General features: G+C 43.0%; 1 protein-coding gene across 3 annotated transcripts; it reads right to left on the bottom strand.

Moving 5' to 3' along the window:
* Positions 1-891: 891 nt before the first annotated feature.
* LOC308605927 (uncharacterized protein) lies at positions 892-24,281 on the bottom strand. Of its 3 annotated transcripts, none has more exons than XM_081216298.1 (4): positions 24,240-24,281; positions 15,777-15,867; positions 11,749-11,875; positions 892-6,019 (listed from the first exon to the last, which is right to left on the bottom strand). In XM_081216298.1, exons 2-4 carry the CDS (start codon positions 15,789-15,791, stop codon positions 4,410-4,412), a joined length of 1,752 nt encoding a protein of 583 aa, XP_081072424.1. In that variant the 5' UTR covers positions 15,792-15,867; positions 24,240-24,281; the 3' UTR covers positions 892-4,409. The 3 variants fall into 3 exon arrangements, with proteins under 3 accessions (XP_081072424.1, XP_081072425.1, XP_081072426.1); XM_081216299.1 differs by lacking the exon at positions 24,240-24,281 and adding an exon at positions 24,103-24,212; XM_081216300.1 differs by lacking the exon at positions 24,240-24,281 and adding an exon at positions 24,024-24,068.
* Positions 24,282-25,071: the final 790 nt, after the last annotated feature.

Raw genomic sequence — 25,071 nt, 5'->3', positions numbered from 1 at the left:
TGCTGACGCAGGGGACACGGGTTCGTGCCCTGGTCCGGTAAGATCCCACATGCCGCTGAGCGGCTGGGCCCGTGAGCCATGGCCGCTAAGCCTGCGCGTCCGGAGCCTGTGCTCCGCAACGGGAGAGGCCACAACAGTCAGACGCCCGTGTACCGCAAAAAAAAAAAAAAAAAAAAATCATCATAAAATATTACTAACAGAAATGAATCATACACAGAAAGAATTCATATTAAAGATAATATAAATCAGGGAATTCCTTGGCGGTCCAGTGGTTAGGACTCGTCACTTTTGCTGCCGGGGCCCGGGTTCAATCCCTGGTTGGGGAACTAAGATCCCGCAAGCCACATGGTACAGCATGCATGCATGCATGCATGCATGCATGCATAAATAAATAAATAAATATCAAGATCACTTATCAAAGAAAAATACATTATTCTTGGTTGGGAGCAAATTCTACGTGGAGGATACTGGGTGTCAGTTGACATACTAAAAGTAGCACAAATGTTATTTTCTCTGCAAGATCTTCTGGTTCTGAATGTGAACATATCAATAGGAAAGGGCAGTACAGCTTCCAGACACTTGGGAATGGAGAGTCTCTCTCTGTCACACACTATAATTGGAATTCTGCAGTCTATCTCATTCATCCTTATAATTTCTTTCACTTCACTGCATGTTTGTTCAACTCCACACACTTGATTTTCAAGCACCTGACCATAGCCAACTCTCACAAGAGAGATTTCATGTCACCATTTTGCCATTCCAGTTTTTTCACTGAACTAAAGCTCTAAAGTCACAGTTTTTCTTCATATTTATAGTGCACCTACTTTGTACCTGTCATTGCCTTATGGGCATTATCATGTCACAGAAGTCCCAAAACAACCCACTAATTTACATATCCCATGCTATAAAACAGGAGAAATATATGCGACAGAAAAAAATATCGCTAAGGAAACAATTCAAAACATTTTTATTACAGTAGAAAACAACGTAACACATTGTGTACCAGCATAATTTGAAACTCAAATTTTAATAGCATTTAGAAAATTGCTTTGAGTAAACTGCTTAGTTATATTATCTAATAAACATTTCCAAACATTAATTTTATTAAACTAAGGTAAAAATATCTCTGACAAGTTATCCAAATAGAATTTTACGAGCATTTTCAAGAACAATATTGAACAATGGAATGTATGTGTGCTGCAGATAAAGAAATGTAAGAAATTATTAGCATGAAGAAAAAGTATGGTTTGCCAAGTCAAGAACTCAGGCATTTCAAGAGTAAGCATTCAGTGCTTGTTTTGTTTTCTTTTCTTTTGGGCGGAAGTAGAGAAGAACAGCTTTATTGTTCTTCTGCCAGGCAAAGGGGCCACAGCAGGCTAATGCCCTCAAAACTGTGTGTCCCAACCTGGAGAGGGTAGTGAGTTTTATAGTAATGGTTCAGAGAGGGCGTGATCAGCTCGTGGACATTCTTTTGATTGGCTGGTGGTGAGGCAAGTGGGAGCCAACATCCTCAACCTTCTCCTTCCCACCAGTCTGGGGTGTACATGCTTTTGGGTAGCACACGGTTAATTTCTCCCACCTGGTAGGGGTTTCAGTATCTGGTCTCTGGACTCACTGAGCCTCAGGTTCTTTGTGTCTCAGCGCAGAAGGAATTCAGCGAGAGGTAAAGTGACAGGCAAGAAGTAGACTGATTAATATAGGACGCGTGTGAGGGATACAAGTGGGTAGGCGAGGGGGCTCTGACTCAGTGTTTTATTAAAGAGCCTGACTTCATTTTTTCTTTTCTTTCTTTTTTTTTTTTTTCGGCTGCACCATGCGGCTTGTGGGATCTTAGTTCTCCAACCAGGGACTGAACCCCGGCCCACGGCAGTGAGAGCTCGGAGTTCTAACCACTGGACTGCCAGGGAGTTCCCCTGACTCCATTTTTTGATGTTTGACTATTGACACCTCTTAATCCTCAGGAAAACCTCTTCTTATTCAGCCTATCTGGACAAACTGATAAAAAAGCCTAAGGGCTCCTTCCTTTGAGAGAAACTGGACATTCAAACCATAAGCTTATCCTCCACCAAGCCTCGCTCAGTAATTGAATTTTCCTCTAATGTTAAATGCTTTCCCTTCAATTCCCAAGAATGAGTCTAATTTCTCATTAAACATAGATGCAAACACCACCAGTTCACATGCAGTGGCGGAAGTGACCAACTTTTCCGACACATTGTTCCTACCACATAATCAGTCCCTAGTAACCTGTCACTCTCCTCTCATGGCAAGTCCAGCCCCTTAACATCCTTACTGCTCTGTTCATGGTCATCTGGTAGAGCATTCCGTCCTATCACCCCCTAGAAGTGGCCTATCCATGGACCCTGAACATAACAAGCATGAGGAGTCAAGGCAGTTTTATATTATTCTCTGCCCCTCCCTGTTGCTAATTCACAACTACTGAATTTGGTAATTCAGGGCCCTTGTTTTTCCAGGGAACATGGATGTGAATGAACCACACCTAACGAAGTTGGCCCCCTTATGTTACTGATTCCTTCCCAGAGACAATCATCAAAGGCCTGTTATGAAGGCATAAGATCAACAGACTTCAAATTTCAGGTTGAAAGGCATAAATAGTAATGTGGCTTTTTCAATAAAATTCAATTAACAGAATATTTACAGTGAAGATAATTGGCCACTTACACATGTTATTCTTCCTGTCACATACATACCATTTTGTAATTTTTAACATACTGTGACTTGTAATGATTCTAAGGTACATACAATCTCACATTAATCCTGGAGATACACTTATTCCTAGTATAGATTCTCTGATATGTAGGCTGATTTAAGAATGGCACACAAAATTTACCTAACTCATTACATTTGTAAGGATTATCCCTCATATGAGTTCTGTGGTGAAACCTCAGGACGCATCGCTTCATCAAATTCTTTCTATGTTCAGTAAATCTCTATAGTTTCCGACCTGTATGAATTTTATCATTACACTAAAGGTGTAGATACCTGATGAAAACCTTTACAACATTTATTACATTTGCAACGTTGCTCTCCAAACTAAATCCTCTATGTTTCAGAAACTTCATCTTTAGGTACAAGCCTTAGCACACATATTAATTAGTTCGTGTGGTTCCTCTCAAAGATATATATTGAGAAGTCTGGTGAATTGTGCAGCCAGGATAAAGCCTCTGCTCATACATTTGTAGTGTTTCTCTTCAATGGACTCTGCACTGTTGCCAAATACTTGAACTCAAGGTAAAGATTTTGCGACACTAGTTGCATTAGTTGCATTAGTAAGGGATAGTTCCAGTACCTTCCTATCTTGTGATTTTTGCGTAAAATCCTTACCACACACATATTTGAGTGGTTTCTCTCCAGGATAAATATTCCAATATCTAGTGACAAGTGAGCACTAACTTGAAATTTTGCCACAATCAGTACATCTGTAATGTTCCGTCCAGTATGGATTATCTGATGATTGGCAGGACGTGAGCCCTGAGTGAAGGTTTTGCCCATTCATGGCATTTGTGAGGTAATCTCCAGAATTAATTCTTTGGTGAATGACTTCCTTGTCTAAGAACTGGTCATACTAAACACACCTACCCGATTTCTCTCCAGAATGGTATTTTCAGTGAAGCCTAAGACGTGGACAGCTGCTAAAACCCTTGCTTAAAGTTCGTCGTCAATGTGGATTACCTGACAGTAAGATAAGCTTTTAAGTACACTGACGGATTTTTCACATTCATCATATTTGTCAGGCAGCTTTCCAATATGAAACTTCGGTGCACCTTAAGGTATGAATTTTGACCGAAGACTCTGAGAAATTCAAGACATTTTTAGAGTTTCTGTCCAGTATAGATTATGTGATGGTGAGGCTTTGCCACACTCATGACATGTGCATAGTTTCTCTCCACTATGAATCTCCCATGAATTTAAAGTGTCAATTTTGTTTTGTTTTGTTTTTTTTAAGGATTTTTAAATTATTTATTTATTTATTTATTTATGGCTGCATTGGGTCTTCACTGCCACACGCAGGCTTTTCTCTAGTTGCAGCGAGCGGGGGCTACTGTTCGTTGTGGTGCGCAGGCTTCTCACTGCGGTGGCTTCTCTTGTTGCAGAGCATGGGCTCTAGGCACACAGGCTTCAGTAGTTGTGGCTCACGGGCTCTAGAGCGCAGGCTAAGTAGTCGTGGCGCATGGGCTTAGTTGCTCTGCAGCATATAGGATCTTCTCAGACCAGGGATCAAACCCGTGTCTCCTGCATTGGCAGGCAGATTCTTAACCACTGTGCCACCAGAGAAGCCCAAAGTGTCAATTTTGAGTGAAGACCTTCCCACATATATCATGTTAATATGATTCCCCGTTTGTATTTATTACCTGATATGTAGTGAGAGTTGAGATCTAAGTAAAGGTTTTTCAACAGTCTTTACTTTTGTAAGGTTTCGCTTTTGTATGGACACTCTGATGCTTTGAAAGGTATGCTTTTCGACTAAAGCAGCTGCCACACTCACTACATTTGTAAGGTTTCTCTCCAGTATGAATTCTCTGATGAATTACGAGATTTGAATTCCGATTGAAGACCTTGCCACACTCACTACATTTGTAAGGTTTCTCTCCAGTATGAACTCTCCGGTGAATTGCAAGGTATGAATTATAACTAAAGACTCTGCCACATATATCACATTTACATAATTTCTGTCCTGTATGGATTATCTGATGTCTCCTGAGGTTTGAGCTGTGATTAAAGATTTTGCCACAGTCTTTACATTCGTAAGGTTTCTCCCCAGTATGAATTCTGCGATGAACTGAAAGGTATGAATTTTGACCGAAGACTTTGCCACATACATCACATTTATATGGCTTATCTCCTGAATGGATGATTTGATGTTGTATGAGGTGTGAGCCAAAATAAAAGGTTTTGCCACACTCATTACATTTGTAGTGTTTTTCTCCAGTATGAATTATCTGATGACTGACAAGGGTTGATCTAATACTAAATACCTTACCACACTCATTACATTTGTAAGGTTTCTCTCCAGTATGAATTCTCTGATGACTTGCAAGGTTTCCTTTTTGACTAAAAGCCTTGCCACACTCATTACATTTGTAAGGTTTCTCTCCAGTATGAATTCTGCGATGTTTTGCAAGGTATGAATTCTGACTAAAGACCTTGCCACATTCATTACATTTGTATGGTTTCTCTCCAGTATGAATTCTCTGATGAACTGCAAGGTATGAACTTTGACTAAACACTTTTTCACATACATCACATTTATATAAGTTCTCTTTTGTATGGATTATCTGATGTCCAGTGAGGTGCAAGCCATGATTAAGGGTTTTGCCACACTCATTATATTTGTAAGATTTCTCTTCAGTATGAATTGTTCGATGAATTGCAAGGTCTGAATTTCGACTAAAGACTTTGCAACATACATCACAATTAAATATTTTCTCTTTTGTATGGATCAACTGATGCTGAGTGAGATTTAAGCCCCGATGAAAGGTTTTGCCACACTGATTACATTTGTAAGGGCTTTCCATGCATGCACTCTGGTCTTGTGTCTGTACTGAAGGATGCATAAAATCATTCTCATGTGAATTAGAAATGGTGGTTTGGACAGTAGGAGAAGTTCCTTGAAGTGGTGAAAATGAGGCACTAATGCTGATACTCTTGTCAGCTTGATTAAATTCATCAATTTTCCCTTCACTTTTGAAAATACGCAGTTCATCCTGAAAGCTTAATGCCAGCCTGTTTTCAGTAGGCTTGATTCCTGCAACACTTCTACCCTGTCGATCTCTCTTATCAGTCAGCTTTTTGTTATGGTTTATAGGCATTCCTTTATAATCTCTTTCCTCATCTCTTGGCTGAGACTCAAAGTCATGTGTATTTTCCTGGATTTCCCTGAGGTAAAAATGCTTGATTTTATTCCTTTCGTGTCTTCCCAATATCAGTGTTTGGAATACTTCTGCTCTATCAGTGTTTGCATTTAGTTGTAATTTCTTGATCACATGTACGTGAGAGATATCTACAAGATATAAAGAACCATAAGTATCCTATTCACCCCAATTCGTAAGTAAATAGTTCATGTTAATACATGATATTACACCAAAATTAGTACTTACATAGAGTTACGAAAATTCCCAACCATGATATTAAAACCTTTACAAACACAAAAGGAATGATTCTTTACTAAAGATAAAGTGATCCAAGTAATTCCACTTAAATTTAGGGTACCCAATTTTCAAACAACCTATGATAAAAATACTCACATTGGAAAAGCTTCTGTTAGCTATCAAAGAAAGTGTATTTTTCAACCATGACACCAAAGCACATACCAATTAGCAGTAAATATACTGGTGCCTCGTAACTGAGGAGAAAAGAATATTATACTATACATATATTGTGCATACTTGTTAAATAGAAATGAATGCTAACAAAACAGACAGTAAATAATTGTAACAGTAAATAATCCAAAACTAACTTATTCAATGAATAATCTCACGGAGTGGCGGTTTCCAATTGGGAAACAAATATAGCAGAGAAAATGGTGAATATGATAAAACAGTATTTTAAAAAACAAAATGTTCTTCTAAAAACGTGCTGTAAATCTATGTACCCAGGAAGAAGCATAAAACATTCTGAAAGACCACCTTCTGTATATCACAATTAAATATCAATAAATGAAATATTCTCCAGTTATATTAATAGCCATTAAATAGAACAACTCCCTATCTGTTCAGTGCCCTAAAATATCCAGTTCATTGGCTCCAAAATATATGTAATGAAGAGAGAGCAATTTGCGAATTTATTTAACTAGGTTCATACAACAAATTGCAAAAGAAAGGCATACAATATATAAGGCAAAAAAAGGGACATCATAATAAACATGCCAGAATATTAATATATCTTTTTTACACAACAGCCACTTTTGATTCATTAATATAAAAAATGCACTATTTCTGGGAATTCCCTGGCAGTCCGGCGGTTAGAATTCAGCACTTTCACTGCCACGGGCCCGGGTTCCATTCCTGGTTGAGAAAGTAAGATCCCACAAGCAGAGTGGTGTAGCCAAAAAAACAAACAAACAACCCCCCCCCAAAAAAACCCCACTATTTCAAGCCGTCTAACATTACTAGTTTCTTTTGAAAGGCTTGAGGAAAATTATCAGAATTTTTTAAGTAAGGAAATTGGAATCACAGGTTTATGTACATGACCCCAATTGATGCAGAAAGTAGTGAGAACCATGATGTGAACCTTGACCAACAGACTGAGACAACATATTCTTAAACATGACCGCCCACCCAAGCAGTACAGATTACAAAATACTACAACAAATATCAGGAGTTGAGAAAGAAAACTTCAAGGGAGATGCAAGGAGTGAGCTGGATAACTACTAAGGTTATTCAGCCACCCCTCCTGGAAATGGTTTCTGAGTCATCACAGCTACACAGAAAATGATTTAGGTTGTGTCATGAGACAGTTATTCAATATATAAAGAGGCATTATTTTTACAGTGTGAATGATGTGGAATGTGGAGGAATGGGTGAAGGAGTGCTGTAGAAATTGGGAAGTTCAGGAGAATAACTTAAATGTGCTGGGAAATAACAATCTCTCCATCCACATCAAGGTACCATGGAAGGAAAGGTCAGGACTGAGAAAGGGCCTGAGTGGAGCACAGAATTTTTTAACTATGGGAATTATACTATGAGTATGGGAAGAACTGAAAGAGATTTAAACACTGTAGAAAGAAATTAACTTTAAATCTATTACACTATTTGCTATGCAAGGTATCAAATTCCAACAGCTGTATTTCCATGCACATATTCAATAAAAACATATATAATAGTCAAGGAGATGGTGCAATAATGTTCTTAGCAGAAAGCAGAAGAAAAAACCAGGAGAAGACCACCAGAAGGAGACGGATCAGTCTATTCTGTACACACACATGCAGAACAAAGTAATCAGATCAACACTACTGTAAAGTAGGGAGATCATGATTTCAGAATGAAGAGCTCCTGGCTGGGTGAGCAGGGTTTGTATGGGGAAACAAAGATAGCAGAAAGCGTTTGAGAAAGCCTGAGCAATTTCAGGAGAGGATCACAATAGTTAAGTAAGCAAAGAAAGAAAAAAGTGTTACTAACTAAAATATAGATTACATAATATAATTTCATATATAAAATGTTTATGTTAACACTCCTTGTTATTAAACATGACAGTGTTCTTTTAGCTGGCCTCTCTAAATACTGAAAATCATATCATTAAATTTCTTAACACAAACTCTGCAAAGAAAAACAAAACCATGAGGAGTGATGTCAACAGAACAGTAAACCACAGGCACTCATTAGAGCCATGAGGAAGCCAAGTTAAAAACAATAAACAAAAAAGAATTGGGGAAAACTCTACAAACCAGTAAAAAACAGTGGCAGCACCAGGCAATTGCCTATCCTGAAAACACTAAACCGAAAAATGTGGGAAAGTTCATGACCATTTCCTGGCCTGTGACTCCCCACCTCCTTCTTACATTGCATTGAGACTGAACTGGAAGGAGCCTCCCAATTACCAGAGGTGTCCTCATGGGGAAATGCTAAAAACATGATAAAAACACTCAGTAAACCAGAAATAGAAAAAAATGACCTCAACATAGTAAAGGACATGTATTAAAAGTCCACAGCTAACATCATACTCAATGGGGAATGACTTAAAGCTTTTCCTCTAAGATCAAGAAAAAGACAAGGACACTTGCACTCAGTATTTCTAAAAAAAAAATACTGGAATTCCTAGCAAGTACACGTAGGTAGCAGAAAAAGACATAAAAACAGTTCCAATAGCAAAAAGAAGCAAAACTATTTCTTTTAACAAATGAAATGCTCTAATAAGTGAAAAACCCTGGGGAATTCCCTGGTGGTCCAGTGGTTAGGACTCCATGCTTCCTCTGCTGGGGGTCCAGGTTTGATCCCTGGTGTAGGAACTAAGATCCCACAAGCCGGGCAGCACGGCAAAAAAATAAAAAATAAAAATAAAAATAAATAAATAAAAACCCGTGGATATTCTTAAAAAAAATTTGATAGAAATAATGAACTCAAAAAGATGACAATATATAAAACTGACAAACAAAAATCAATACTGTTTCAATACAGTGACAATAAAAAATCAAGAAGGAAATTCAGAAAACAATTCCATTTACAATACCATCAAAAAAATTAAGTATTTGGCAAAACTTTAGAGAAGGGAAAGATATATGCACTATAAACTAAAAACACAGCTGAAAAATATTTGAAAAGACACAAATTAATGCAAAGATATCCCAAGTTCATGGATTAGAAGTAAATATTGTCAGTATGTAAATACTACCCTAAGTGATCAACAGATTCAACACAATCCCTAATAAAATCCCAATAGTGTGTCTCAAAGAAACAGATAAATCCATCCTAAGATTCAAATGCAATCTCAAAAGACACTCAATAGCAAAACCAAGGTTGAAAATCATGAAGTCGGAGGTTTCACAATCATTTCAAAATTCTTAGAAACCTAAATTAACCAAAGCAGTATGGTACTAGCATAAAGACAGAGAGAGACCAGTGGCATACAAGAGAGACATAAGACATAAACTCTTGTGTCAGTGGTCAAGTGATGTTCCACAGGAGTATCAGGACCACTGCGTGGGGGAAGGGCGGTCTACTAAACAGAACGAATTATGGTTCGGATGGAAGGTATCACTCCACTTCATACGTTCTCTAATTTAGATGTTTCAAAATTAGCTGTTGATGTAGAAAGAACAATAGCACACAGGTGACCCCCAAATGGTGTCCACGACAGTTTACACAACAGCCTCACAAATATGAGGATGTGAACTTGGGCAGTGTTATCCTGAGGAGAAATTCCTATTCACCGTTTACTGAGGGTGAAAGGGGATGGTCATAGTACATATGAACACCACTATCACAGTGCCCTTGAGACAGGCTTTTGTGACACTGCTCAAAACCAGAAAAAAACCTGGAAAGATGTATCAGCCAGGCTCTGGTGATGCTTTCTATTTTGTATCATAGAATGTGCACACCACTTCACTATGGCTTTAAGTGGTGATTTTCTATATCACAGGAAAATAGTACAATATATGAGGGATAGTATTCTCATTCAAAAGTATCTGTCACCCAGTAAACCCATCCTATAGAGAGTCCACCAGAAGGTGTTGATTAACGAAGGGTGGATTATCACACCAAAGATTCTGGATAAAATTTCAGAGCCTAGTTCTATGTATTTCATAAACAAGTTTCAGAGGCAAAATCACACAAACTTAGGAGAGTATGAAATCAGGAAGAGAATACATTCCCAGACTAGGTAGAGCAGTACAGGAGTGAAAAAAATATGAGATATGTGTGTCAGATATCATAGAACCTTCAGATGGAACAATGTGCTCTAGCCACAGATGCCAAACTAAGAGCCGGAAAGATACATATATGCTCCTCAGTAGAATTGGGGATCAGAGATGATCCCTCTGTCCACTGTCCTTAGTTTTCCTAAGTAATAATTACAGAAGATAGAATGCACCTCCCTGTTACACACAAGCCTGAAGAATGTGGCCAAAGCAGAACAGAAGAAATGCAGGAGGGATCTAAACAGGCAGACAGGGCTTGAGACAGCTCCATGCAGGTTCTGAGATGCCACATGGAATCAAAGAGCAGCCAGTGTCTCCCATCTTCTGAGGAGGACTCCTAAAAACATCAAATGGGGATGGAACTGGGAAAGGTTCAGGGATTGGAGTCTGGAGGCATCAGCTCTTATCTATGTGGACTCAGAACTGAGCATCCAATGGAATGAAGTCGAGGAGAGATGAGGGGGCAAGAGGCCCCTCTGAAAAAGTCCACCTCATGCTCTGCTAATTCAAGCAACAGGAGCTCACAGAAACCAGATGGCAGAGTGTTGCAGATCATGATAAAGACCTTGCCTTTGTCTCTGGTGGAGCTGCAGCACCACTGGAGGGTGAAAGAATACATTTTACATGTGGAAGGACAAGAGGGATAAGTTATAGAGAAGAAAAATTTCCTCTGAGAGTTCAAATAATAAGTAAATTTTTGTATTCCCATAGAACTCTCTGATGAGGGGAAAGTCTCCAAACACTATTAATAATGAGGTTTCCCCTCAGCGCTTCTGAGATCTGACCTGTGTTCACACTTTGATACAACCCCAGAGGTATTCAGATCAGTCTTCACAGCCCAGGGCTCTTTCTCTTGTACAAAGTGGGTAAAATATTCAGTTAAGAAACAGAAATTCCTCCACATAAGAGGAAGGAAACGTGATTTGCTGTGGCTTTTCCAGAATCCTGGTCTCTTGCTCAACTGAGAACTGAGGTGACTACAGATGGAAACAGAAAAATATTTCAAAAAACTGACCTGCTCTTTACCTCCTGAATACACAGGGAACAGTATAATGTGCAGAAACGTAGCTCTTTTCCTAAAACTCCTAAATCAAAAGCACAAGGGTAGGAAACAGGAAAATGGGTATATTAAAAGTTTCCCATTGAGCTTTATATATATGTAAGCTCTGGAACAACTCCTGATGTATCCTGAAGTGGGCAGGTCATCAGAGGAAAAGGTAGATTTAAACTCCTGATGCTGCATCCTGAAGCTTTCCATTTCTGAATCAACAAGGATTTCAGATCAGTCAAGCAAAACAGGGGCTCCCAGGAGGCACAGAATGGAAAATGCAAAGATACATAGGGGCAGAACCCAATTTCTGGAGGGAAGTTATCCTCACCCAGGGAGACCAGGTTCCTGTAGGTCTCCAACATCACGTCCCTGTACAAGGCCCTCTGAGCAGGGTCCAGGCATTCCCACTCCTCCTGAGAGAACGTGATGGCCACATCCTTGAATGTCAACTGTGCCTGAAATGAAAACACATTTCACCAAGGGGCCATGAGAAGAATTCTTATTTTCACACAAAATGAGAAGAGGTGAAAAGATCAAGTTGAAGTATGTATTCTGACAGATCCATATAAAGATATCTGGGGAAATTATGGGTCTCTAATTTTAATTTCTTATGCTTTTTCATAGAGATTATGATAACCTGTAATCAATGTGTATTTTTCATTTTTGTGGACAATACATGAAATACATATAAATAAAATTCAACAATGAGTTCTCTATCCAGAAGTGTTAGATTATGTCTTACACACTGAGTGCTATTCAAAATCCAGATGAACTACACTATGAGTGGTGGCTTTAGAGATGACTAAGTCCACAGTGCTTTAAAAAAGAGTATCAAAATCTTAAAGTACAATGACGATAATAACAGCAATGACTAAAGGTGTCTGAATACTTCACAGATGCTAAGCATTACTCTAAATGCTTTATAGATATGAATTTTTTTATCAACATTGTAGCTCAGTAAAGAAAGATCTGTTCCCATCCTGCAGAGGAGAAAACTGTCAGAGACATTTGGAGAAACTCAACTTAGTTCAAGCTAAGAAACGATACAGCAAGCACCTGAATTAAGGTGGATGCGGTCTTGAACTGAAGATAAAGAAGCAAAACCTGAAGTAACAGAAGAGCTTTGGAAGGACATTGCCAGAGGATTCTCCCAGAAAACTTGAAAGAAGTTGAACAACGTGAAAGGCAGTAAAAGGTCATTATAGATGTAGGCACGTGTGCGCACGCACACACACACACACACACACACACACACTACGTTAGTAATCTTACTAGTATCTGAACCATTAACGGGATAGTGTAGGAAAAATTCAAGGCCGTGTAATATATTTATGATATAATTTCAACTGCAATAAAATACAGTACATAGTTATAAAATTATGATTTCTTTTATCAAAACCATGGACTTGCACATCCATGAACTCATGGACACACATGTAAATGCACGAATAACTGAAACGAGAGAAGTTGTCTCTGGATATATTATTGCATGATTTTTTTCATCATCATTTTTATTTATGCGAAATGCAGCATCTTTGGAACAATGAAAAAGTATCAACTGTACTAAATGGTACTAACATGAAAAAAATAGGATCCTTTAACTGCAATCTCTATTGAATACCCATATATAAATACAATTTAAACCACAATATTGACATAGGTAGGTATTAACAAATGCAAAGCAGAGTTTATTTCTGTATTCCACACATAAAACACTGACTCAAAATTAGAAAAGTTATTACTATTATACATTAATTTAAGAGATTAAGAAAAAAATTATCACAATAGTAAAGTTAAAATCTACTTGGAGAATTAAATATCATGACTAAAAAGAATATGGAAAAAAGTATATTGTGGGCTTCCCTGGTGGTGCAGTGGTTGAGAATCCGCCTGCCGATGCAGGGGACATGGGTTCGTGCCCCGGTCTGGGAGGATCCCACATGCCGCGGAGCAAATAAGCCTGTGCACCACAATTACAGAGCCCTAGCACCACAACTACTGAAGCCCGCGTGCTTAGAGCCCGTGCTCCACAACAAGAGAAGTCACCGCAATGAGAAGCCTGCGCATCGCAACAAAGAGTAACCCCTGCTCACCGCAACTAGAGAAAGCCCACACACAGCAATGAAGACCCAATACAGCCAAAAGTAAAATAAATAAATTTATTTTTTAAAAAAAGAAGCAATGGGTCAAAGAAGAAATCACAAGGAAATTGTAAAAATATCTGAATGGAAATAAAAACACAACATACCAAAATTTATAACAGGCAGTCAAAACCATAGTAAAAGGGAAGTCTCCAATGCTAAGTGCTTACAACAAAAAAAGGGAAAGATGCAAACCCTGTACTGCTGTTCAAGAATGTACTGAGAGTCCTAGCCAGAGCCATTAGACAAGAAAAAGAAATCAAAGTTATACAAATTGAAAAAGAAGTAAAATTACCTTTTTCTCTAGGTGACAAGGTTTTACATGTGCAAACCAAAAAGGCTCCATGAGAAAACCACCACTTCAAAAAACTTCAAGGACTTCCCGGTTGGTCCAGTGGTAAAGAATCCACCTTCCAAGGCAGGGGAATTGGGTTCAATCCCTGGTCAGGGAACTAAGATCCCATATACCACAGGGCAACTAAGCCTGCGCGCCTCAACGAGAGAGCCCACGTGCCGCAAACTACAGAGCCCACGCACTCTGGAACCCGTATGCCACAACTAGGGAGACAGAAAAAAAAAACCCGCACGCCACAACTAGAGAGAGAAGCCCATTCGCCACAACGAAGAGCATGCGCCTCAACGAAAGACACTGCATGCCATAACAAAAGATGCCGCACGCCTCAATGAAGATCCCGAGTGCCACAACACCTGACGCATCCAAAAAAAAAAAAAAACAAAACCAAAACAAAACAAAGAAAGGAAAAAACAACTTTGGAAAAATTGCAGCAGGGAATTCCCCAGCAGTCCAGTGGTTAAGACTCTGTGCTTTCACTACCATGGCCCTGGGTTGAAAACCTGGTGGGGGAACTAAGATCTCACAAACCACAAGGCATGGCCAGAAAGGAAAAAAAAAAAATCAGCACACAAAAATCCGTTGCCTTGGTATACACAATGAACAAATTCAAAAGAAAGTTAGAAAACAATACTATTTACTATAGCATCAAGAGACAGACTAGGAAAAAATTACCCACGGAGGTGAAAGACTTGCACACTGAAAACTACTAAATGTTGCTAAAAGAAATCCAAGGATATACAAATAAATAAAAAGACACCCTGTACTCATGAATTGGAAGAATTAATATTCTTAAAACGACTTTATTACTGAAAGTGTTCTACAGAGTCAATGGAATCCCTGTCAAAATTTCAAAGGCAATTTTCCCAGTTAAAAAAAAAAATCATACTAAAATTCATAGGGAATCTCAAGGGACCCCCAACAGCCAAAATACTCTTGAAAAAGAAGATGGACATCATTTTCATATTTCAAAACATATTACCAAGTAATCAAGGTGATGTGGTACTGGTATAAGCACAGATACATAACCCAGTGGAAACCAGAACTAATCCAGTGAATATGTATAAAATGTACAGACAAGGGTGCAAAGACTACACAAAGGGGAAAGGACAGTCTCAATTAAAAACGATGCTAAGCAACTATATACAAACCAGCAAAAGAATGAAGATGGAACCTTACTTGCATCAAAGGTAAAAACTTCTGTAGCACAGGATACAATCCACAGAGTGAAAAGACAACCTCTGAGGAATGCAGGTGGTGAAAGTGATTTAAAGAATTTCCCACTGTCAGAGATTTAGGTTGATTTCATAGTTCAAACTCAAGAATGGAATAAAACATTCCCTGGTGATCCAATGGTGAGCACTTGGCGCATTCACTGCAGTGGGCCTGGGTTCAATGCCTGGTCGGGGAGCTAAGTTCCCACAAGCTTTTGTGGGGCATGGCAAAAAAAAAGTTAAAAAGACAAAACAAATTACCTCTCACTGGTCTGTTTTCCAGATTTTACCAGATACTGTGCACATTAAGGTCCAGCTTCTTTATCCTGCTAGACAGAGAGCGGACAGTGCATCCTGATGGGGCCCTAAGCAATCCCTGCTGTCCAGTAGCACTGACACCAGGTCTCCAATCCATGGGTGTGAAGCCCTGCCCAGGACTACACCCAGTGGAGCCTTTTCACAAGTTCCAGGTCACCGGGTCATGGGGAAATGGGATCTAAGTGGAGATGTCAGGCCCTGAGGGAAGGACCCAGGTGAGTGTGAATGTACAGGTGTCAGGCAGGCTACTTCAGAGTCAGAGATTAGCGAGTTCAAAGAAGGGCATTTCAGGAAGGACAGACAGAAGAATCAGCTGAGAAAATGACTTTACCTGAGAAAGAGTCATTCCTGACTCCAGTTCTTTCCTCTCCTTCCTCTTCAGGGCTTCTTTCTCAGACAAGAGTCTTTAGAGGTCACTGGACCTGAAAGTGGAAAACAGGCTGTTTAATGCTTAGAATCGACACACCCCCTTCCTGAGTCACCACCACACACACAGGGAAGCCCTCAGCATGTGAAACAGACAGTCCTCTGCTGCCCACTGTCCCTGGAGGGATCAGGACAGTAAACTTCTACACAGACTCTAACAGGTGAGTTTCCCACCCTTTCTTCAGATCTTGCTCCCCTCCTGGTGAGGCATCATGTACACAGCAGCAGTGGGCACCTCAGCTGGACCCGACGATCCCCTGCAGGTCACAGACCAGCCCTGATCCATCCCCACGCAGAGCAGAACCCTCACCCTCAGCCCAGATCTCAGCCCTCAGGAACGGGGGTACCCAGAGTCACGATGCTCAGTGATGGATCCAGATTGGAATATTCTCGGGAACCTTAACTGTTGTTGAGGTTGGACCCCCACACTGACAGTATGAAGAGGAATCCCTGGTCAGAGGGTACAAGACATGTCTATACAAAATTCTTCATCCATCTAAGGAAACGCCTGGGTTGAGCAGCACTCAGGAGGCAAGCCCAGCACGGCCCCCACTTGCTTTTCATTTTCCAGGTTTACTGAGGCCTAACAGAACAATGGTGTACATATGAGGCATCTAATGTGCTTATTAGACAGATATATACACTGTGTAATAGTCACAATAGAGTGCTTTACATGTCCATCAACTCACAACGACCATTTTATTTCTGTGTGCTAAGAACAGTCAAGTGTTACTCTCTCAGCAAATACCAGGTATATAGAAACACAGTATGATTAACGATAGCACGATGACCATTAGACGAACATGTTGCAAATATTTACCTGAATATAATGATTTCATTTCCTTTGGCTATCTAGACAGAGGAACCTCTTTTTTCCGTAATAGCCATACCATTTACATTCCCACCAATGAAGCACAAGTGTTCCCTATTCTGTGTGTGTGTGTGTGTTTTGAGACAGGTAGGGAGAGGACCGTAGAGGAACCAGCACTGGCCTGGCAGCAAGAAAGTAGCGGCTACATCTTCCCAAGGATGTGCCTCTGTACTACTACTGATCACTATGGTATTGCTGGCCCTCTGATTCTCGGAACAATCTCTCCCTACACTAAAGAACTTAGTGGCCCCTCTCAGGTTCTGTCCACAGAAACATACCCAGCAAAATCTCCCTAATGAAAACCTTCTGCCATTTGAAGCTTAGTACTCATAATTTCCCTTCTGGACTCAAATGAACTTACAAACTTTCATGGGGTTCAACATAGTCTCGATAAAACCCATAATGATCAACTCATTGTGCTAGAAAATACCAGAAATCATGCCAAACTCTAATAAATCATGCCAGAGGGAAAAATAGATATAAGACACCCAAGGAACCAGTAGGTGCAAAATACCATATTTTCATTCACAGTAACCACAGCCCAAACTGTGTCATCTTCAAAAACTACATATAAAAGAAAGATGTTGGGCTTCCCTGGTGGCGCAGTGGTTAAGAATCTGCCTGCGGATGCAGGATTGAGCCCTGGTCCGGGAAGATCCCACGTGCCGCGGAGCCGCTGGGCCCGTGAGCCATGGCCGCTGAGCCTGCGCGTCCGGAGCCTGTGATCCGCAACGGGAGAGGCCACAACAGTGAGAGGCTCCCGTACCGGATGTTTCCAACGACGCACATCCCCCAGTGAGACCCAAACATCCCCCAAGGCAACACTCCAATTCCCCTTTCGTTATGTTTCACAGTGCAACTGAAAATTTCTTTGTCTGCAACACAAAATACTAAAAAGTACCAAAGGTAAACAATAAAATGACCTCCATATTAGTCTAAAAACTGCACAATGATTCCTCTCTTTCTCTCTCTTTTTTTTTTCTCGAGCAGGAAGGAATTATTACTTGCAGCAAGTAAGGAGAACACCAGAGATCTTTCCCAAAGCAGTATCCCTGCACAGTGATTCTTGACCTCCCAGAATACCCAACACAAGTCACTTGCAGAGTGGATGCTGTAGGGCACCCTCTAGCTCCACTGCCTGAGGACAAGGCACCCATCCTCCTGCACCCAAGAATCCCTGTGGGCTCAGCTCAGGCCATACTTCTAACATCGGAGGAAAATGATTTTCTGTGCCTAAAACCACTGCCTTCATTCCTCCTCATGTATGGCCATGAAATACCAGATTAAACCAATGAATGGAAACCTCAGTCTCAGCAGCTACGTCCCAGGGAAGCTGAGCTAAGACACTACGGCACCGCAAACCATGCAATGCACCCCACAACTATTCATAAACCCAATTCCAGGTGCTCCAGCCAGAACTGAGACATTACTTGCCAGGAGTTCCACACACCCCTTGAGCCCAAAAGGGACAAATGCACAATACCATTCACCGGGCTCATCTTGAAGCCCACACTGGCTGCCATATCCCTCCTGCAGGCTCTCCTCCAATTTTCCCATTGTTCTGCCTCTCCTCCTTGCACTCATGGGCAAACAGGGCTAAAGGACAAAAGTACATCTCAGGAAAGCCATCGCAACAGGAATACACACAAGCTGCCACCGAAAGGACACTGGGCATTCAATATGCAGGTCAACAAAGTTGTCCCTCCTGGGAAAACTTACGAGAAAGTAAGAATGTTACGGAGTCCAGTTACAAAGGACATTTGAATCCAGTGAGGGACACTCAAAGACAGGCGGTCCCCAGATTTCTTGTCCCCAAGACAGATGGTCCCCAAGTTTCCTCTCTCCTGTTCTCCCAGCTCACAGGTAATTAAAAGATACCCTAGGGCTTCCCTGGTGGCGCAGTGGTTGAGGGTCCGCCTGCCGATGCAGGGGACACGGGTTCGTGCCCCGGTCCGGGAAGATCCCACATGCCGTGGAGCGGCTGGGCCCGTGAGCCATGGCCGCTGAGCCTGCGCATCCGGAGCCCGTGCTCCGCAAACGGAGAGGCCACGGCAGTGAGAGGCCCATGTACCACACACACACACAAAAAAAGATACCCTAACTCTTTGAGGGAAGTCTCCTCCATTCCTCCTTAGGTTCTGGACTTTGGCCCACAGTTACCACAGTGAAACCACTACCCCTGATTCGGAACAGATGAACTGCTGGAAGGCAAAGCTCCTGTCCAAGGAGGCAACCGGTCCCTGGATGTGCACAGCCTGGAACACCTGGGGGCTATAGTGGAGTAGTGACACAGCACACTAAACATGGGGACACCTCAACATACTACATGAGGACATCAGTTCTGTAGGGTTTTTTTAGCACTCCCTGCATCTTTTTGCTCTTATTTTGAGTAATTAAGCAGCCATATGGGGTAATAATCAGAGTTGAAATGTCCAGAACAAATGTAGGAACCATCCTCATCAGCTACCTTGTTCCCCTGGTCTCCTGAGGATTATTCAGCCCAACCCACAGTCCCAGCCACTAAACACATCCCTAGAGGGAGATGCTGCAGCCATCCAGGGAAGAGGAACACTGTGCATCCTTCAATGAACGGAAAAGGAGGAAGACTCCAAATAATCCATGGAGAGGGGCATTTCTGTTGAAGGTGATTGATACAGAGGCAATAAAATGTGACACAGATAGTCAGGAGGAGATAGGGAGCCCTCTCTGAGCCTAGACCTGAAGGGAGACAAAGGGCCTGAGCCATGGTGACTTCAAGGCAAAAGGTAAGAACAGGGACTATGATGTCAGACACAAATAGTTTTTGTTTGGAAACACAAAAGGTGAATGTGCCCAGGGTAGAGTGAACCACGAGAACAGGGTCAGCTCCCAGGATGAAGCTGGAGATACTGGCAGGGCCCTGAGGATGACACAGGGCTGAGTAGCCACAGGGAGGAGCTGGGATTTGTCCTGAGGGCAAATAAGAGCCAGTGCAGGTCTGAGTGCCAGGACTGGCATAAACTCTCCTCAGATTTATACTTAAAGCAGAGAAATATTTCTGACTATGGTCACTTCTACTCCGAGCCTGTGGGAAGATAGGAACCCATATACAATTCTAAATAAAACTAGACACTCTCTCCAAAAAGAAGACACACACAGACACACACTCAATCTGGCCAATCACTTCAGGGTCAGTGTTACTCTGACTGAGAGTTTCTGGTCTAGTCTCTCATCTCCATGTTACAAGTGGGCGCCCTGAGGCCCAGAAGGGAGGCTTTTCTGAGAAAGTCCTGGTTGAGTGAACAGAAGCAGGTGGAACCGAATTCTGAGATGAGATCCTGAGGGGTCGGTGGGCAGAGTCCGTCCTTGTCGCCTGTCCCATTTAAAACACCATCTTTCAGATGCCTGATCAAAGGAAACTTCTCTTTCAAGGTCTGATCACACACCAAACAGCTAATTCTTCTTTTCCAGAAAAATCACAGTAAAATAATTTAAAAATAAACAATTGCAAAAGCATAGTTGCTGGTGCATAAAACATTGCAAGCATTCAGCTTAGAAACAAGATCTGAGCAAACTTCTTCATCATGAATAGAGGAATAAAAGGGGAAAAAATATTAGACTAAACGGTTAAACTAGGTTTTGACTGTTAATATAAAAGATCACTGACATATCTACCAAGTACTCATCAAAAGAGTCTAAAATTATTTACTAGTTACCAAAGAACTTTACCAGTATAGAAAGATAAACCAGGGGAAGGACTCGGGTGTCAATTATATCTGAATCAATAAAAATAAATAATTTGTGAATTTTTTAAATCTAAAAATCCTGCTGTCAATGTTTTTAAAAAATTGAGGATTGGGGCTTCCCTGGTGGCGCAGTGGTTAAGAATCCGCCTGCCAATGCAGGGGACACGGGTTTGAGCCCTGGTCTGGGAGGATCCCACATGCCGCGGAGCAAGTAAGCCCGTGTGCCACAACTACTGAGCCTGCGCTCTAGAGCCGGTGAGCCACAACTACTGACCCGCGTGCCACAACTAATGAAGCCCGCGTGCCTTGAGCCTGTGCTCCACAACAAGGGAAGCCACCGCAATGAGAAGCCCACGCACCGCAACGAAGAGTAGCCCCTGCTCGCCGCAACTAGAGAGGGCCCACGCGCAGCAGCGAAGACCCAGTGCAGCCATAAATAAATAAATAGATAGACAGATAGATAAATAAATAAATAAAGGATTTATCATATTTAGAAAAGAATCAGGGCAGAGAGCGCGGTAAGATCGCGGCCTTCTAGCCCGGGGCCCTCCAGGCCCTCCGGCCTCTGGTCGGCAGGTGAACTGGGGGGACTCCGGGAAAGGCTCAGGCTGCGTCTTGCCGAGCCCCAGAGCCATCGCCGCAGCCGCCCACTGGCAGGGCCGGAGCCTGGAAGAAGCAACGAACTGCTCCCCCACCCCCACCTCCGTGACCTAATGGCAGCGGGCCCCTCGGAGCCCAGATCCCGCCCACCACCCCGCCCACCACCAGGTCTCTTGACCCCACGCTGCAGGGGTTAGGCAATGCCTCCGGCAGGCCACCCCCCTTTGGGCATCGGGCGTGGCAGGGCGTGGCAGGGCGAGAAGAATGGCGCCGCTGGAACTCACCATCTGGAACTCACCATCATTAATCGTTAGAGAAATGCAAATCAAAACTACAATGAGATATCATCTCACACCAGTCAGAATGGCCATCCTCAAAAAATCTAGAAACAATAAATGCTGGAGAGGGTGTGGAGAAAAGGGAACACTCTTGCACTGCTGGTGGGAGTGTGAATTGGTACAGCCACTATGGAGAACACTATGGAGGTTCCTTAAAACTACAAATAAAACTACCATATGACCCAGCAATCCCACTACTGGGCATATACCCTGAGAAAACCATAATTCAAAAAGAGTCATGTACCAAAATGTTCATTGCAGCTCTTTTTACAATAGCCCGGAGATGGAAACAACCTAAGTGTCCATCATCGGATGAATGGATAAAGAAGATGTGGCACATATATACAATGGAATATTACTCAGCCATAAAAAGAAATGAAATTGAGCTATTTGTAATGAGGTGGATGGACCTAGAGTCTGTCATACAGAGTGAAGTAAGTCAGAAAGAGAAAGACAAATACCATATGCTAACACATATATATGGAATTTAAGAAAAAAAAACGTCATGAAGAACCTAAGGGTAAAACAGGAATAAAGACACAGACCTACTTGAGAATGGACTTGACGTTATGGGGAGGGGGCAGGGTAAGCTGTGACAAAGCGGAGAGAGAGGCAAGGACATAAATACACTATCAAATGTAAGGTAGATAGCTAGTGGGAAGCAGCCGCATAGCACAGGGAGATCAGCTCGGTGCTTTGTGACCGCCTGGAGGGGTGAGATAGGGAGAGTGGGAGGGTGGGAGGGTGGGAGGGAGGGAGACGCAGGAGGGAAGGGATATGGGAACAGATGTATATGTGTAACTGATGCACTTTGTTATAAAGCAGAAACTAAAAAAAAAAAAAAAAAAAAGAATCACATGAGTAGAATACATAAGGCTACCAAACTTATTTCACAAGTTAGTAATTATTTGCAGGAAATTAGATATCTAATGCACTAGGATATATGCAAAGTTAAAAGAAAGACATAAATGTAAAGAAACCAGAGAGAAAAAAGTAAGTCCATTACAGAAAAACAAAATTTTTAATGTTTCTTTAAAGAAGCACCATGTAGTGAGAGTCAGTCATTTCCTGCCCCACTGGTCTCTCCCCTGTCCTCTATTCCACGCCGGGAAATGGAAGGGGGTGACCCACAACTCTCTGAGTCAACTCACTGCCCCTTGGCTGAATAGGGATTGCAAAGGGAAGTTTTCTTGTCATACAAACAATTACAAAATGCACAAACCTTCCAGTTTTGCAGTACAAATCCTCACCTGTATAATTTAACCAAGCAAAATTTCAATTTATTAGAGTCTAAAGCCAGAAATCAGTATATCATAACTTAATCGTCCAAATCCAATCAACTCACCCCCAACCTGGACCCAGTTTGCCCTCTACCTGCACAACTATGTGTTTTATTGTCTATTTCTTTCCCTTTTTTTTGGTACGCGGGCCTCTCACCGTTGTGGCCTCTCCCGTTGCGGAGCACAGGCTCCGGACGCGCGGGCCCAGCGGCTCCGCGGCATGTGGGATCTTCCCGGACCGGGGCACGAACCCGCGTCCCCTGCATCGGCAGGCGGACTCTCAACCACTGCGCCACCAGGGAAGCCCTTCTGTCTCCTCCTTTTTGATCTCATCGACTCCCCTGGTGCTCCTGCTGGCCTGTCCACACATTTCTGCCTCTTTCTTCCCCCAACTCTATTCCCTCTCTGCCCGGCCCGTGACACCCCTTCTGTCCCTGTTACTCTCCCTTCCGCCCCACTCTCCGGCACCCCAGGTGGCTGTGCTTCCTTCCTGCTCTCTCTCTTCCTCTGCTCTGCTAGCCACAAGTTGTCCTGTTTCTCTCCCAGGACCAGGGTGCCCTGAAGGCCGTGGTTCCACCTTTTATCCTCTCCCAGACTTTCTGTGCAGGGCCTCACCACTGCTGCCCTCCCTACTACCGCTGATCCAGGGCCTCTCTCTACGTTGCTCTGCAATCCCTGGAGATCCGCCGTTTTCATTGACTTCTCGATTTTATTCACCTGCTATTTTCAAGGCGTACTTAGTCTCCTTCATTTCACTGTCTCTTTATAAGCTCCTCAGCCACCCTCTACGTCTCCATCCGCTCTCCCTCATTCTTTCCACCCTGTCAGCTTTTCTATTTCTCTCGCAGTCGCTCTGTCTCTGCTCCTCCAGTTCCCCCTCGCCCACTTATTTACAGAGACCGAGACGGAATAACATACCGCCTACCAGAAGAGACCATTCTCCAGCGGGGTGGTATTTCAGACGGAAGAACACTGGGGGTCACACGGCTGGCCCAGGTCACTCCCCGCCCCACACGCCGGGTGAGGGGAAGGGCTGACTACGAAGGGGAGGCCGGGGGAGCAGAAGCACCGGCCTGAGGAGATGCGAGGACAGAGGCGCTGGGAGGGAGGGAGGGAGGGAGGGGTTCTCAGGAGAGGGGCGGGCTCTGCAGAACCCCAGGACCGGGGGGAGGACGCGGCCCGTCCGGGAGCGGGGCGGCCGGCGCTGCCCTCCAGGGGCCGAGGGCGAGGCTGGGGGGCGCGAATCCACCTCGCGGAAGGGGACTTTACAGGCGGCGGGAAGGGGCGGAGGCAGTAATGGATTTTAAGCAGGAAAATGTCGCGAATGGAGGTGTCTACCTGGACCGAAGGCAGAAAAGCCAAGGGCACCGGAACCGGCCTCTGAGCGAATTCAAACCCAAAGGAAAACATGCCCGACCTGTAACGGCGACGTCTGGATTTATTGGAAGCATAGGGCCGGATGCTGGGATTTACGGTCCTTGGTGACCCCCACACTCTGAGGATGGAGACAGGGGGGCCGCGCGGCACATATTCACACCAGAAAAGAAAACTTACTCTCAGCAGGGTGACCTTCTCTCCGCGATGTCCGCTTCCGCTTCCGCTATTAACGGCGCGAGCGCGGAGTTCGAAGCAGGGCTTCTGGGGGCGGGGCTTGGGCGCGCGCTAGCGGCGAAGGGCGGGGCGAGGAGGAGCCCCTGTCAGTGCAGCGAGCGCCGTTAGGCGGGGCAGGAGGCGGCGAGGGGTAGGTTGGTCCCTGCAGCTTGAAGCTGCTTGTTTTAATTTACTGTTTGCTACAGTTTTAAGGCAAAAGCTTACCGTTGCTTGGGCCAGTTATAACGGAAACTAAGATGTTTCCTCCTAACGAGTCGAGAATGGTGTCAGTAAAAAGCTGTTTTTGCCAGCAGTTTGCTGACGTGTCTAAGTGAATTGAAAATGTATATGAGATAAAAGGTTCCAGGTAGGGCTTCCCTGGTGGCTCGGTGGTGAAGAATCCGCCTTACAATGCAGGGGACTTGGGTTCAAGCCCTGGTCTGGGTAGATCCCACAGGCTGCAGAGCAACTAAGTCTATGTGCCACAGCTGCTGAGCCTATGCTCTAGAGCCCGTGAGCCACCACTACTGAGCCCATGTGCCACAACTAGTGAAGCCCATGTGCCACAACTACTGAAGCCCACGTGCCTAGAGCCCGTGCTCCGCAACAAGAGAAGCCACAGCAACGAGAAGCCACGCACCGCAATGAAGAGTAAACGCCGCTCCCCGCAGCTAGAGAAAGCCCTTGAGCAGTAACAAAGACCCAACGCAGCCATAAATTAATTAATTAATTAATTTTAAAAAAAACCACACCTGCTGCATTCCGCTTCCTAATGCACACAGAACTCATGGTGCAG

Source organism: Mesoplodon bidens, assembly GCF_964165515.1.
Source record: "Mesoplodon bidens genome assembly, chromosome: 18".
Classification (NCBI taxonomy): Eukaryota; Metazoa; Chordata; class Mammalia; order Artiodactyla; family Ziphiidae; genus Mesoplodon; species Mesoplodon bidens.
This window is presented reverse-complemented; position numbering and strand designations above follow the sequence as displayed.